Source organism: Urtica dioica, chromosome 2 (genome assembly GCF_054948205.1).
Source record: "Urtica dioica subsp. dioica isolate 48M chromosome 2, U.dioica_male_clone48M_v1_H2, whole genome shotgun sequence".
In the NCBI taxonomy this organism is placed as follows: domain Eukaryota; kingdom Viridiplantae; phylum Streptophyta; class Magnoliopsida; order Rosales; family Urticaceae; genus Urtica; species Urtica dioica.
The window spans coordinates 46,236,776-46,251,107 of NC_142757.1; the positions used below are offsets into that span (position 1 = coordinate 46,236,776).

The window sequence follows — 14,332 nt, forward strand, 5'->3', positions numbered from 1 at the left end:
TTGGGAGACGGAAACAGCTCATGACATAGCTAGGGATTGCTTGGACTATGAATTTTATGAGTATTTCTTTCTCGGATTGGGAGAAGAGAGAAGTTTACAGTCCCTTATTTTATTCCAAACCCGATCTTTAATGTAGGTGAAGAGGTTTTTTTTTTGTGCGATCAGCGAAAACGGGAAGGCTAGGGTATTTCTCATGACAAGGCACGATACGAACAAGGAGCGTGGAGGTAATGGAAATTTGTTGGTCGACATGGACCGACTTCCCGAAACACAGCTCAGATTTATCAAAATTAATTTCTTTGGCCTGAAATGGTGGAATAGGTGTTTAGGGTGTCTCTAAGAACAAGGTGGTCGTTAATGGTGGTTTTGATAATAAAAAAAGAAAAAAAAAAAAAAAAAAAAAAAAAAAAAAAACAAGGCTATCATCAGCAGAAAAAGAAAAGAATAAAAAAGGTGTGATATTTGTGGGTTCGTGGGGTCGAATGAAAGACTGTGTATTTGGTAATGATCTTGGGCTTCATGAAGGAAGGAGGAAAGGCCTCGACACAAGAGAGGAATATGAGAGAATCAGAAAGAGGATATTCAATAATACAGGAAACCTTTTAACAAGACTTACTCCTTTATAAATGAGGAAATAGACTTGTATTTTTTTTTTTTTGAAGGGCAGTTTTATCGGTGGTGATTGAACCTACAATCTCTACTTTAAAGGTGGTGGTGGTGGTGTAAAATTATCAATTAGTATTACATTTCTAGGTTAGGATATATAGAAATTGGATTTGAGAATTGAGGAAAACTAACTCCCATCTTGAATGATTGAGAGTGAAAATGTTTATTCCAATCTTCAATGAGAAAAGTACAACTAAATGACTTTATATAGCCATGAAACATAAGGAAAATACAATGAAACAAATAAAGGAAAAACAACTTGTTCAACTTATCGTTTATTAGACATAAACGACACATACAAACTTATTTGATCTCTAATACACCCCCGCAAGATGAACTTTCCCGAAAGTTCATCTTAGATTGAACTTGATATCGGAGAAGACAACTCGGAGAAGACCTCGATCGAATGAATGAAGAAAAAATTGACTTTGTGAAGAACCAGTCTTGTTTTGAGGAAAAAATCTCTCAGAGGCATTTTGTCGAACACCTTGAGTGCGCTAAGAAGAACAGGAATTCTCTTGGATGATCTTCTGCCTGGAAATAATCTCCACATTTCTCTGTCCTATAATTGTCAATCAGCCGAGTTATCATCACAATCGCAGGGCATCGTTGTTGAATCACCATCTCCCAGAAGTCCTCGTAAGTCTCTGGAAGCGGACCTTGTGTGGCTATGAACCGGGAAACGCTCTCCGAATTAGAGGCCGTGACGAAGCTAACATTAATGTAGCCCCTCGCCGAAGGTCTGTAATCTTTGCAAGATTCGAGGACGACTCTAGTGCTGTCAAAAGGCACGACATCGGTGTATCGATTCTTGCTCAAGTTGACGGGGTCGAAAGCGACGGTACTTCTGTTCATCATCTCGATTGGAGAAAGCCTATTAGCCTGGAGCGAAGTGAACTCTTTGTGAATCCTCTGCGGGGTTCGGAGCTTGTCCTTGAAGAGCCCTGGGGCTTCCGAGCACCACCTGAGCTGGTCGGGGCTCAGCGAAGCTCGCGGTGGAGATTCGGGCGGGAAGTTCAGAGGCGCCAAGGGCTTAGCGGCGACGGAGTCCATGGCGGAGGAAAATTTCCAGTGGGCTCTGGATCGCCGTGAAGTGATGTTCCCCAGAATGTGTGAGAGAGAGATGAAGACGAAGGGACTCGCTCCTACGGCAGCCATGGACGCCATTAGAGTACGGACGTGGAAGAAAGAACCCTGATTTGGTTGGGTATCTTGAATCAGTATTAGGCATAGCAACGTCGCCGATCCACTTTCCGTCGAGGTTTCTTGAAGCGTCATGAAACAGACAATGAAGAAGAAACAAATTTTGGATTTGGGGGCAAAACGTAATCGTATGAACCATCTCCGTCAATGAAGCTTCATTATCCGGCATCATAGCAACAAAAAAGAAGCTTGAAGCCTTGACACGGCGGGAATTCGCCGGAGAAGATCTTGAATGTCGACGCGGCGGGACTCGCCGGATTGGGATCTTGAACCCGTTGATACGACGTTGAATCGCCGAAAAAAAAAAGATCTTGAAGTCTTGACAAAGCGGAAAATCGTCGGAAGAAGATCTTGAAAGTTAACACGGCTTGAATCGCCGGAAATAGATTCTTGTTGATGAAACGGCTTTGAATTCGCCGGACTAGAATCTTGATAAAAACACTCCGAACTTCCAATGCGCTCCGTTGATGAAGCTTCTTCCGTAGATGAAGCGATGGTGAGAAGAACTTGAAATCGAGAAAAAGATGCGCCAAATAACCGGAATACTTAGAGGTAAAAGGAAATTGACCTTCGTGAAATTCCACCGGGCTCGCGTCGGAGATCTTTTCCGATCGTCGAGGAAATCGGGGAGGACGAAGTGAATTTTCTCTAACCTAGAAAATCGAATGCAGAAATTCGCTCTGATACCATATTACATTTTTAGGTTAGGATAGATATAAATTGGATTTGAGAATTGGGGAAAACTAACTCTCATCTTGAATGATTGAGAGTGAAAATGTTTATTCCAATCTTCAATGAGAAAAGTACAACTAAATGACTTTATATAGCCATGAAACATAAGGAAAATAAAGGAAAATACAATGAAACAAATAAAGGAAAAACAACTTGTTCAACTTATCGTTTATTAGACATAAACGACACATACAAACTTATTTGATCTCTAATAATTAGGTTGCGTTAAGTACCACAAAATAGACTTGTATTAAGGGCACAATCCAACTTTATTTTGTCACTCACCTAAAATACTAGACATAAACGGGCAAAAGAAACTACAAATGTTATTGTGTTTGGTAGTTAACTCAAAAAGTTTTTGTTTTCTGTTTTCTAATTTTTGTAGTTGTACTGAAAAACTGTTTCGTAGTTGTTTTCAAAAAGCTGTTTGGTACAGTTTTCATTTTTGTTTTTGAGAAAGTGAAAAAACTGAAAAAAGTGTTTGGTATAGTTTTCATTTTTGTTTTTGAAAGAATGAAAAGAGAAGATGAGGAGAAAGAGGAGAGAAGAGAAATAAATTTTATTTCAAAAACACCTTTTATTTGTTTTCAGTTTTCTTTACTTTTTTCCAAAACAACTTCAAAAATTTTTGAAATTTTTTTCCAAAATCTTAAACCAAACATGTTTTCAATTTTTGTTTTCAATTTTTTCAACTCAAAAACTAAAAAATTGTTTTTGAGAGGAATACCGAACATTTCCTAGTCCAGGGCTAATAGCAAAACAAAAGAAAAGTTTAGAGCACTATTGAGAATAGGCTAAACATTTATCTTCCCGCAGATTGATTTGTTTTTAACCATTTATGAGCGGTTCATCAACTGAGATAAAATGGAGGTGTCTGTTCTCGGCGCTGGGTTACAACCTCTTCTTCCTCGCTCCTTGTCTTTCCCTTCTTCTTCTTCTTCTTCTTCGTTGTCTCTCCCGCCAAAACCGAGCGATTCTCGACTCAGTTTCGCGGCACAAAGAGCGACGACATTGGTCGCGGAACAGCACTCGAATGGCCGACCAACCAATGATCGAAGGACGCCACATTTCAACCCTAACGCTGCTAGATACTCTGCCGTTTCCGAAGTCAAAACCTCCTCTGACTTGGCCTCCACTCTCTCAAGGTCCCAAGCACTCGCTCTCTTTACTTTCTTTTTATTTTTTATTTTTTTTTCGATTAGGTGTTTTGCGAGGATGATAATATCTATTGGATTTTTGGCACTTAATTGGTTTTGTGATTGGATTTCCTCTGCTTTCAATTTGAAGTTCCTTGGCAGGGTTATCCAGAGAGTTGATAAAATTTGGAGTCTTACTGTTCATAATTTCGTACTGTAATTTGATATATGTCTTATTTATTTATATATTGTATCCATAAATGAATGAGAAACATATGATTAAATAATCATGGGAAAAAGTGAAGTAATAAGTTGGAGATGAAAGGCTGTTGCATTCTGATTAGCAAACTGGATTTTTGAACTGAATATGATAAGGACGAGTGTATGCAAATCTATGATTACCTTGTTGTAGTTTGACATGGCTTCATCGATAATCTCAACCTCTTAAATGCCTGCTTAATTAGTGAATTGAAGCTCAGATGATGGTTTTTATGCAGATTAGACGATGTTTTACGAGTGCAAGACCTAAATACTATATTAAGGTATTTCGGAGCCGGGAAAAAATGGCATGAACTTTCTCAGGTATTTTTATTTGGTTTCTTTTTATTTTATTTTTTTCAGATATATACATATGTTAATGGATTTTCATCTTCGGGGTTTTTTGAATGACCCGGCGCTTTTATCTGTATATGATCTTCTGCGTTTTCGAGTTCAGGTTTTTGATTGGATGAAGCAGAGTGGGAAGATCAGTCCCCAATCTTACAGCACATACATAAAGCTCATGGGAAAGACCTCCAATCCGATCAGGGCTCTGGAAATATACAACGGAATCGAAGATGAATCGATCAAAACCTACGTCGTTGTGTGTAACTCTGTACTGAATATTTTGGTCAAGAACGGAAAGTTCGATAGCGGAATCAAATTGTTCGATCAGATGAAGCGGGACGGTCTGACACCGGATATAATTACTTATAGCACGGTATGCAGTTTTTTTCTTTTCTTTTCGTTCTTTACTGGTCATCGACAGTTTGATCTCTTGTCTTAGGAAATGCAATCGGTAGAGTATTATTGATAAACTCGGTTCGCTATCCCAAAGGTGAACTAGTCCCTCAGATTTTCACCAAGATGCCACTAAGGAAATAAACATAATTAACTGAATAAGTCTTCTCATGGACCCTATTGACCCCTCTAATGATCTATTCATACCAAGGCAAATAAAATGGAATTACTAATTTTCCATCCCTAGCTTAATTAGGACTCTATCTTAGGAATCTAGATATTGAGGAAATCACAATAAGTAAATAGTTAGGGGCAAAAAAAAAGAACTTAAAAAAGTTAAGGTATAAATAGAAGGGATCAGAAGATGTCCGATATTGATGTATTTCCTTTTGCTTATGTTTTCAATATTACAATTTTATACAAGTTTGTATCAATCTAACAGATGATCTTTGTTGACTACCGAAGCCAGAGCTAGAAGATTGTGAACAGCCTCGTTTTATACCGACTAAAAAGATTCTGTGAAAGCTGACTGTTCTTGCTTGTGGTCAGTTACTTGCAGGTTGCATAAAATCGAAACACAGCTACTCGAAGGTGTTGGAGCTTGTTGAAGAATTGCAGCAAAGCGGGTTGAAGATGGACGGTGTGATATATGGTACGCTTTTGGCGATTTGTGCGTCGAACAGCAAACTGGAAGAAGCTGAAACTTATTTTATTCGGATGAAGGAGGAAGGGCATTCGCCGAACCTGTTCCACTTCAGCTCTTTGCTTAATGCCTATTCGGCGAGTGGAAACTACAAAAAGGCCGAGGCTGTGGTCCGAGATATTAAATACGCAGGGTTAGTACCAAATAAGGTTTGTTTTCATGCTTACCCAAAAAAAAAAAAAAAAATTTGCCAATTAGATCCTGCGCGATGTGGATTGGGAATTCCGAAGGAAATAGAACATGGTACTCTTTACAAATTAGAATAGCTTGCACTTGTAAAAGTAAACGAAGAGAAACGAAAACCCAATGAATATTTTTTATGGGTCCCTTAGATAGTAATCAATCTGTTCATCATGTATTATTGTAATATAGTGAATGACTCATGGGAACCCATTAAGGGACTTGAGCCATTTACTGAATCACGAGTAGGAAAAAAGTCAGTGTTAAAAAGAATTTCTTGACTACCTTCTTTGTTTTTAGAAACAATGGCTTGGCATGGTTTTCCTTCTCAGTTTTATGCTAAATCGATAACTTAAGAACAGAACGGCTTCTAGAAATACTAGTGGTTTATTCACGTGGACTTATACTAGTGGGAAAAATCCATTAATGTGGTACCTGTTTTTGGTCATTGGCTTCTTTCTTTTTGCATCCCCGGCCTATTTAAGATCATCTACCTTTGTGATTTGAGCGGCCTATGAAATATTTTAAATAAAATATTAATTTACATGATGGCTAAAAAGCAGCGTTCATCAAGTTTGTGTTGAATGCATTTCAGGTGATGTTAACCACATTATTAAAGGTATATGTGAGGGGAGGCGTGTTTGAAAAGTCTAGAGAGCTATTAGCTGAATTGGAAGCCATGGGCTATGCTCATGATGAGGTACTCTTAGCTTTATCCTAGTGTTCATCAATAAACTCCTTTTATTATTATTATTATTTAACTTTAAAATGTGTTGAGTGCCACTCTGTCGTTAGTGAAATTTTAGCCATTTAAGATCTTCTGAATTTATTTCCACTTGGTTTGTTATGTTTATAGACGAGCCCTTTTGCTACGTATATTGGTCATCTTAATTATTTATATCAAGATTATTTCCTGTAAAAGAAAACTTTAATTCGTCGCTTTTTATATCAGAAACTACAATCCTCTCTACACGTTGAACGTTTATGGATTTTTTCATTTTAGGGCTTTTGTGTGTTTGAATAAAAGAATTGTACTTAATTGACAAACAATTTGATCCGTAAGAGTAATACTAGGAAAGCAAACTATCTGACTGGATAACTAAAACATTTTAAGTACGACGATTAGAGCATAACTAATCCTCCTCGGATTCTGAACTAATAACGGGAAAATTCGCAAATAAAATCCTCCTCGAATTATAGCAGCACTGATATTGTTCAACAGCTAATTAACATTTTTTTTTTCTTTTTTTTTTGTATTTTCAGATGCCTTACTGTTTACTGATGGATGCTTTTTCAAAAGCCAGACGAATTGATGAAGCCAAGTCAGTTTTTAAGGAAATGAAGAAGAAAGGCGTTAAATCAGGTATGTAAAAAGAGGAAAAAAAAGAAAAAAGAAAAAAATAAAAAGGGCCAATCACCCCATTTAACGTTGCATACAAAGCAATTCTATGATCCGAAAACTAGCGTCGCAGTTGTGTTTTTTCTTTTTTCAGATGGTTTCGCGTACAGCATCATGATCTCAGCTTTTTGCCGGGTGGGTCTCTTCGAAGATGCGAAGCGATTGGCAAAGGATTTCGAATCGACATACGACAAGTACGACCTCGTGATGATGAACACGATGCTCTGCGCGTATTGCAGAGCTGGAGACATGGCGAGCGTGATGGAGATGCTGAAGAAGATGGACGGATTGGCGATCAGCCCCGACCGAAACACGTTTCATATCTTGATTAGGTATTTCTGCAAAGAGAACATGTATTTGCTCGCTTATCGCATGTTGATGGACATGCACAACAAAGGCCACCAAGTAGAGGAGGTAACTTCTCGTCCGATTTTTATAAAAATAATAAGAAAGGGTTTGTTCTAAAGATTTCGTAGCAGTTTTTGTGCTATTGAAGTTATAAACGTGTTTTTTTTTTTTTTTTTTTTTTTTTTTTTTTTTTTTTTTGTGTGTGTGTGTGTGTGTTGTTGTGTGGAATGTAATACCTAAGCCATTAGCAAATATATTTGAGACCTCAAATACCTTATTACTTTTATGAAATAAACTAATTAAAACGTGATATGACTTCTAAAAAAGTAAACAAAAGTTAATCAGTTTTGGATTTCTATGGTTAGATTTTGTATTAAACTTAATTAGTTTTTTTTATTTTATATTATATAATGAAGTTGTTGCTGTCACGTAAGTTTTAGGTGTTAGATTCTTCAAATGTAAGGTAATACCATTACGGACAGAACAAATTTTTTTGCAAATCAAGAGTTCAACTACGGGTTATGCTATAAATTATTTGAAGGACCGAAATGGAACTCAGAGAAGGATTCAAGTATATGTATTGATACGAGATTTTTGTTCTTGGCATGGAATAGAAGTTTTTTTTTTTTTTTTTTTTTTTTTGGGCCTATTTGTTAATGCTAACACATTCTCGTACAGGAGCTATGTTCACCATTAATGTTTTATCTCGGGAAAATGAAGGCTCACGGAGAAGCATTCTCGGTGTACAATCTGTTGAAGTACGGAAAAAGCATGATGTGCAAGGCTCTTCACGAGAAGATTCTCCACATTCTCATTGATGGTGGTCTTCTCAAAGACGCCTATGTTGTTGTCAAGGTCTGCCAATCATCCTGGAATAGTTCTTCACCCCATTTTCCTGTATATATAATTAATATTATATATGTATGTATATATATACACGATCAGGACAATGGAGAGTTGATATCGTCACCGGCTCGGAAGAAGTTCGCGTCTGCTTTCATGAAGTCGGGGAACATCAACCTTATAAATGACGTCTTGCAAGTGGTCAACGGTTTCGGCGGCAAGGTTGACCAGGTAATAGCATTCAGCAAATAAGTTTATTTTTTAATTTATTATTTATTTTTTCCTTTGGGAATTAAGGTTGTCTTTGTTTTCTCAGGAGATATTTGGGATGGCTGTGACTCGTTATGTGATGAACCCCGAAAAGAAAGATTTGCTTCTCCAACTTCTTCAATGGATGACAAGTCAAGGGTATGTTGTAGATTCTCCGACCCGAAACCTGATTTTGAAGAACTCGCAGTTGTTGGGCCGCCAATTGGTCGCTGAGATACTCTCGAAACAGCAAATCATGTCAAGGCCTCCGGAATATAATCAAAGTAAGAGTAAGAGGTGATTTAGTTTCTCAAAATAGTTGATTTAGTCAAACTGTTAATGTATTGTTGTAGATGTGTATTGTACGTAATAGTACTTGTAGTGCAATATCAAGAGCCATGTTTATATGGTCTTATTATTACTTTTGTTTTGTCTGTTATATTTTTCGTATTCTGAGTCTGGTTGTAGTCATGTAGATCCCACCTTTCGGAACTACTCATCATTCAAAGAAGAGAAATTGCCCCATTTGCCACCTATTTGATAACAATTTCCCACTTTCCACGAAAACCATAATTTCGCCCAAAATGCCACCATCACATGTGTAAAAAGTCAAGTTTGCCCTTTACTATCTATTTTTTTAACAAATTTATCTTCACTCCCGAAATGAAGACATAATTCCTTTTTAGGTCTCAGTCACTCTCTCTCTCTCTCCTCCTTCGTCCATCTCTTCTCTCTCTCGTCCAGTCCATCTCTTCTGTCTCTCGTCCAAATCTTCTCTCTCTCCCCCATCTCATCCAAGCTCAGAAAACTCGTGAACACAGCTCAAAAAAGTCGTTGGAGGAGCTCAGCTATTGTCGGAGGAGCATTCCGAATCTCAGCCCAAAAAAAGAGAAGTTGCAATCCACGGAATAAAGCCCTAGATTCGTTGTTTTTTCATTTTCCGGGTATAAAAAAGCTCTTTGTCTTCAAATAATAAAGTTTTTGTTGTTTAAAAGCTTGAGTTTGTTATGGGTATGTTATGTGATTTTTGAAGATGACGTTCATTATTTGTTGACATCTATGTCAACAATGTTGACTTTAGATGCCAACAATGTTGACACCTCTGTATCAACATTGTTGACACCTTTGTATCAACATTGTTGACATATCTATGTACATAATATTTGCATCTGAAATCACATCCCAACAAATCATAATAAAGTACCATAATAAATCAACACTATCTTAATAAAGTACATATATAATTAAATTGAGATTAAGTTAAAGTTTTACATACCATAATCATTAAAGTACCATAATTTTAACAAAAACTAAATAAAATAAATAAGAGTTCATGCATCAATTTTCTTCATTCATCCATGTCGTTGTCCGATTCCGCCTCTGTTGTAATTTTCACCGCCCTGTGTCGGTATAGGTCGATGGTGAACTTATGTCGGTACATGGTCATGTCTTCTTGTTTGATCGTCGACACGTCAAACCCGTGAGTTATAAACTCAATGGCCTTCACAACAAACATGCCACAATCACCGTTGTTTTACAAAAATATGGTATTAAACAAATTTGTGTATTATTGGTAATATTAAACAATATGTAACCATGTACGTACCCATTTCCCTGTTGTGGCATGTTGGCAGCAGTTCCGACATTGAACTTGGCCGAACTCGTGTCTTCAATACCCAATCTATCGAACACATGAAGAAAACACAGAGCTAACGGGATGAATTCAGCAAGTTTGTCTCGGACATTGAATCGTAGATCGTAATAGACCGCTCTCGAATGTTCACAAGTAGAAGAAGTCAGTGCGACCTATCCGTGAAACAAACGGGAACGTATACGACATCGACGTCCACCCACGGCCACGAGTGCTTCAAAGATTTGTTGGTGACAGTTATGTAATCCACGATTCGGGACTGATTGGCCCAATCAAACTGATCCTTGTTCTCGCACTTCAGCCATGATTCATATCCTTGGATGTAATAATTGTGAAAGAAAACGTTCATTATTGTGAACGTATATTTTATTTGACACAACCACCGCTTCTTTCTGAGGTGGTATGATATAACATTTACATGTTGGAATTACAATGAAAAACACATAGACATGTAAGCATGATACCGATGTCAACAATACGATGTCAACAACACGATGTCAACAACACGATGTCAACATTGTTGACATCGGTTGTTATTGTTCAAAAAACATACAAATGAACTGATAAGGGATTTACCTGATCGGAGAGCCACTCTTCGGGCGTCCACATTGTGTAGAAAAAGGATTTTGACCGCACTTCAAGTTTCGTGAAATTCCACCGCCACGGCATTTTGTCTTCCTTTTTCGAGTACCAACGACCTTCGTCGTCCTTACTCTTCCTCACTCCAATCTTGAGTCATGTCTCCATTATAAGGACGTCTTCAAGAGATATTGGATCTAAAGGAGGAGACATCGGAATCTTTTGCCCGATCGACACATTTTACCAACTTCATAAATGGCCTCGGGACTTGAGTTGGAGTGTATTTCTCGGGAGGTGGAATGACTCTTGTTGGTCGCTTCAGTGAATCTTCTATGTTTATTGGCACAAGCTACCAAGAGTCCCGATTTTCCTTATCCCGAGCATTGTTGATCTCGTCCTCCATCTCCTGTACTCTTTTGCCTTCAGGAACCGAGCCAACCCATATTAGTTTACTGTCATCATACATCTCATCCGCATACTGTACAACATCCAATTGTAACATGCGGACTTTAGACTGTGATTCAGTCAATTCTTCTCAACTGTCTTCTATTTGGCTCTCTTCAACGACATTTCCGTCACCTCCTTGGGACTCTTGAACAGGGCCTATAAACAAGAGAACAGACATTACGTTAAACATATTTCAACAAATAATGTTGACCATAGATGTCAACATTGTTGACATCTATGGTCAACAATGTTGACATAAAAAAAAGAGAAGTGAGTAAAGCATATGTGTCACGACCCGCAAGCGATAGCTCGCCCACGAACCGCGACTGATCAACTCAAATATGTACATAACTCATAATATAAACACATATATTAAACATAATAAAATAGTTTACGAAAATTCGGGGAAATTTTTCGCTTTTATAACTTAGAGTCTTATAGCGACTCCTATACAAATATGTTCCGGAACGTTTTAACAGAAGACACTAACCCCCGATTAAGAAACCCCATAGCCCATAGGTCAAGGCAATACGCGCTCGGTCTCGGTCTTCAATCTCGTTTCCCGCTTACCAGCTTTTCCCTTATCTACATTACCAAGGGTCATAAAACTATGAGTCGATTGACTCAGTAAGTGGGAGTCTATCTATAAAGTAAAACGACTAATGCCATGTGACGTGCAAACAAATACACAAGCATGCAGAATGATTGCTAGATATCGCTAGAACATAACAATAGAGCATGACTGACGCGTGATACCACACTCTATCTATTCACTTGTCGTTCTGCAAGATCGTACATCCTCTTCTGCTACGATCTCCACGACGACAATAAGCCAGCCTCAGACCTCGAGCAGCAGTCTTACGGCGGCTTGGGTGTTTTAAGATTGTCTGGGATCCACTAGTGGTACCATCTTCATCTGACGTCGACGCATGTGTGCCCCCTTGGCACGACAATGAGTTCACTCGAGGCGACTGCTCATTGCTGAATGGGTTCACTCTAGGCGACTGCCCATTACCATCGGGTTCGCTCGTGGCGACTACCCGTTATCGTTGGGTTCGCTCGAGGCGACTGCCCTTTACCATCGGGTTCGCTCGTGGCGACTGCCCGTTATCGTTGGGTTCTCCCCAGTTTTGAGTACTCAGCGCCATACAGACCACCTAGGTCTGCCACAAACACAAGTCATTGACTTGTGGGTACCACCGACATGAGTTTAATTAAAGTTTGGGTACTCTGCGGCTAGCAGCGTACACGTTATACTTATATACGGAAGAGCTTAACGGGATAAACCCCGAAAGAACTTACTGTTTCTCTTTGAAGCTCGTTAAGTGTTTTAAGCTGAAAGTTCGAAATGTGACTTCCGAACCCTCTACTCCCGATTGAATTCGAGAGTCTATTGCTCTTCCGTCCTCTCGATTCTAACCTACTTCCTAGAATTAGAAGAGAGGTCTAACTATACACATAGCAAACGTGGCTGGTTCAAGTTAGCGTTTGAACCTAACGGGCGTACCCGAATTAAGTTTTCAAGCAAGAGTGGTCGAAGCCTTAACTTTTAAGTTCATTCATTTTAGGGCTTTCACCTACTCTTGTTTACTAGCAAACAAATGCACAAACAAACAGGGTTATTCCCTTGGTAAGTAGTTGACTTATGTCTCCACACTTACCTGGAATTGTTCGACAGACGGCTCGACGATTCTCGTAGATGTCTTGCTTCGCACGTTCTTCGAGGCACTTGGCTCTTGTCGAAACGTCGAAAGAACTAGCATCCGGAGTTGAATATCCGTTAGTTATTGGATTCGAGCTTACTTAAAGAGGATAGGGTTCGTTGTCGGGATTAGAGTTGGTTCGGAATTCGAGAATTTAATTTATTATTCCTCGGTTTTTCGGAAATTTATTCAAGACTCACGTATCCTCATATCGAGAGTGATACGAAGTAATGTTCAACGAGTAATCACGAGTCTTAAATAAATTAAATAATCCGAAAACAAAATAACCGAGAATTCCAAACGAATAATTAAATTAAATTCAAAAACATCATTAAATAAATAATTTATAAATTATTTATTTAAATACTGAAAGTACATATCTAAAGCGATTTAAAACTCACGAGTTAATCGAGCTTTATTTCGATAACTCTTTCACTTGATATCTTCAGAAACTGATCTCGTCGCTCTTGACTCGTCTGGTTCCCGTTCGTCCGTCAAGATCTGTAAATCAAACCTGGAATCCAACGACGAGTTAACATCTTAAATTCCAAATCCTTATCAGTTTCAAAATCCAAATCCCGATATCACAATTCAAAACCCGAACCCAATCCAACCGAAACCATACTAACCATAACGACTCAACAAAAATGATCACAAAACTTCCGAGGCTCAGATATTATCACAACAAGCACACGGCCAACAAAACACTCGGCGAAACAGGATTTAATCAAGACGACTCTCAAAACCAATATCCAAAATTCTTAATCATCACCACAGCCTCATATTAACGATACCAAACCGAGTTCAAAACAAACCTCAAGAAAAATCACACGGCCAAGAGACCCAAAAACACTGAAAATTCGTCCAAAATTCAAACAAAATTCCAACAGCCATGTCGATCAAAACCCAAGCGATTAACAGGTTCATAAACGTCTTAATATCACTAAACAACCTCCAGAAATCACAAAAACCCAACAACAAGATCCATGAACCCTAGAACCCCATTTTCGGCCAAAACCAAGCCAAACCAAGGAAAATCGAAAACAATCCTCAAATTCAAGTTATAATCATCACCAATCGAGTCCAAACAGCGATTAAAACCAAGAAATTTCACTGAATTTAACCCGAAATCAAAAACCCCCAAATTACTAGCTGTGAACCCTAGATTTCAAATCCAATTCAGGGAAACGAAATCTCACCTCAACCCACGGGTTCTAGCTTTCTCGGAGGGTCCTTATTTCCTTCCCCGCGTCTTTTCCTTGCTCCGGCGTCACGGCGGTCCTTGACGACGTTGTTCTTCCTCGGCGTGGACGCGCGGCGACGTGGCTCGGTGCAGGGTGGTGCGCGAAGAAGAGGAAGGAAGAAGAAGAGTGAGAGAAAGGATGGCGGTGATGATGGGCTCGGTGACGAGTGAAGATTGAGCTCGAGGTTCTTCTTTTTTTTTTCCTTGTTTGGTTCTTGCGCGAGAGACCCAGGAAGAAGAAGAGAAGAAGA

General features: G+C 38.7%; 1 protein-coding gene, 1 long non-coding RNA gene and 1 pseudogene across 2 annotated transcripts; 1 reads left to right on the top strand and 2 right to left on the bottom strand.

Annotated features, from left to right (window-relative positions):
• Nucleotides 1-1,131: 1,131 nt before the first annotated feature.
• Nucleotides 1,132-1,722, bottom strand: LOC149405015 (protein-tyrosine-phosphatase PTP1 pseudogene; annotated as a pseudogene).
• A 1,675-nt stretch (nucleotides 1,723-3,397) lies between these two features.
• On the top strand, nucleotides 3,398-8,984 carry EMB3103 (Pentatricopeptide repeat (PPR) superfamily protein). Its single transcript, XM_089606856.1, has 10 exons — nucleotides 3,398-3,746; nucleotides 4,235-4,319; nucleotides 4,453-4,716; nucleotides 5,286-5,588; nucleotides 6,215-6,319; nucleotides 6,883-6,982; nucleotides 7,113-7,432; nucleotides 8,045-8,221; nucleotides 8,312-8,440; nucleotides 8,526-8,984. The coding sequence occupies exons 1-10, from the start codon at nucleotides 3,466-3,468 to the stop codon at nucleotides 8,757-8,759; spliced, it is 1,998 nt and encodes a 665-aa protein (XP_089462982.1). The 5' UTR covers nucleotides 3,398-3,465; the 3' UTR covers nucleotides 8,760-8,984.
• Nucleotides 8,985-11,488: 2,504 nt separating this feature from the next.
• On the bottom strand, nucleotides 11,489-14,332 carry LOC149405017 (uncharacterized). Its single transcript, XR_016295520.1, has 4 exons — nucleotides 14,038-14,332; nucleotides 13,240-13,352; nucleotides 12,797-12,891; nucleotides 11,489-11,720 (listed from the first exon to the last, which is right to left on the bottom strand). It is a non-coding gene; the product is annotated as an uncharacterized LOC149405017 (long non-coding RNA).